Source organism: Pinus tabuliformis, chromosome 1_2, assembly GCF_031772625.1.
Source record: "Pinus tabuliformis cultivar Carrire ecotype Pingquan chromosome 1_2, CPIR1, whole genome shotgun sequence".
Taxonomy (NCBI): Eukaryota; Viridiplantae; Streptophyta; class Pinopsida; order Pinales; family Pinaceae; genus Pinus; species Pinus tabuliformis.
The window spans coordinates 1,023,888,151-1,023,889,706 of NC_142298.1; the positions used below are offsets into that span (position 1 = coordinate 1,023,888,151).

At 42.5% G+C, this 1,556-nt stretch overlaps 1 protein-coding gene across 1 annotated transcript; it reads left to right on the forward strand.

The window, feature by feature from the left end:
* Positions 1 to 300: 300 nt before the first annotated feature.
* Positions 301 to 1,308, forward strand: LOC149209605 (uncharacterized). The gene is made up of 2 exons (XM_089394297.1): positions 301 to 827; positions 961 to 1,308. Exons 1-2 carry the CDS (start codon positions 391 to 393, stop codon positions 1,019 to 1,021), a joined length of 498 nt encoding a protein of 165 aa, XP_089250423.1. The 5' UTR covers positions 301 to 390; the 3' UTR covers positions 1,022 to 1,308.
* Positions 1,309 to 1,556: the final 248 nt, after the last annotated feature.

Sequence of the window (1,556 nt, forward strand, 5' to 3'; positions counted from 1 at the left end):
GTATAAAAGCACGACAAGAAATATCCAAATCAACAACAGTTTCTAAATTCAGCAGAATTTGATAATATCGCAACAATGCAAAATTTTGAAGGGAAGGCCTGTTGAAGGGTAGGTTTTAATGTGCAAATAGACGGAGCTTCTCTTCTGGTAGAAGAAGAACACACACAATCCCTTCGTTACTTATCGTGCAAGACTGCAATTAGTTGTCGTGTTACATGCTTTTAACTATATGTTCGGTGCCGACTTTGCGAAAAAAATGGCCATCATGGGCACTCTTGAAGTACTATAAAACTAATGCCATCCGTAATCATGCTCACAGAACTGAGAGAACATAGATCTGAATAGTGTCCAGAAAGAAATTATTAGTGGATTTTGTGACAAAATTTGAAGATGGATCCTCAAGAAGCTCCCGAAAATCCTCCAGAAGCTCCTGAGGATCCTCCATCACCAGACCCTGCAGGAGAGGACGGTCCTGATCCTGCCCCTCCTGCTCCTGATGGTGACGGCGGTGGTGATCCTCCCCCTCCTGCTCCTGATGGTGACGGCGGCAATGATCCTCCTCCTCCTGGTCCCGATGACGGCGGCAGTGATCCTGATCCTCCTCCTCCTCCTGGTCCCGATGGCGGCGGCGGCGATCCTGATCCTCCTCCTCCTCCTGGTCCCGATGGCGGCGGCGGCGATCCTGATCCTCCTCCTCCTGGTCCCGATGGCGGCGGCGGCGATCCTGATCCTCCTCCTCCTGGTCCTGATGGCGGCGGCGGTGATCCTGATCCTCCTCCTCCTCCTGGTCCTGATGGCGGCGGCTGCTGTTGGCCTTTGGGTGCATGGTAAATCTGAAATTTATTGATCATTCTCCAATGTTTAGACCTTTAAATTTTCAATCATGTGACCTTACTTTTGGCGTTTGAATTTGATTTATTGGGTTGACATATTGCTGATAGAAATGGCGTTTTTATGCAGCCTGTCATTCCTGTGTTGCTGTTTCTGTCCGGGAGACGATCCTCCTCCTCCGCCGCAATGACAAAAAAAAATAAAGGGCTGAACATATATATATTTTTTTACAATAAGGGGGGTTCAAATATCTTGATACCTTCTTAAAATAATAAAAATGTTGTGTCTCGTCTTATAACAATTTCGTCTGTGCACCATAATCCTCAGTCGACTTAATAGACCATTAATACATGGTAGCTTCATTTGTTGGAACTGTATCTAAGATCCGGGCACACAGACCCTTGGATTATTGTTGTATGATAAATTATTTTTTCTCTCTCTAATAAAATGACATTTTAAGTTCTCTTCCCATTTCAATTTTGTGTTTATGTGGATGGATATGGTTCTCTTATGCAATTTTGACTCTGGAGAGATTAATTGGTTGAGTTCAGTATTTGTTAGCACTCTTGAGTTAGTTTTCTTGTTTTGACTCATCGGAAAATTTTACAGCTTGAGTACGTTCAAGTTTGATTTTTGGAATTTTGGTAATTAGAATGGATTTGTAAATAGTCTCACTTATATATAATTTAGTAGAAATATTATTTTTAAATAACTTATAATTTATT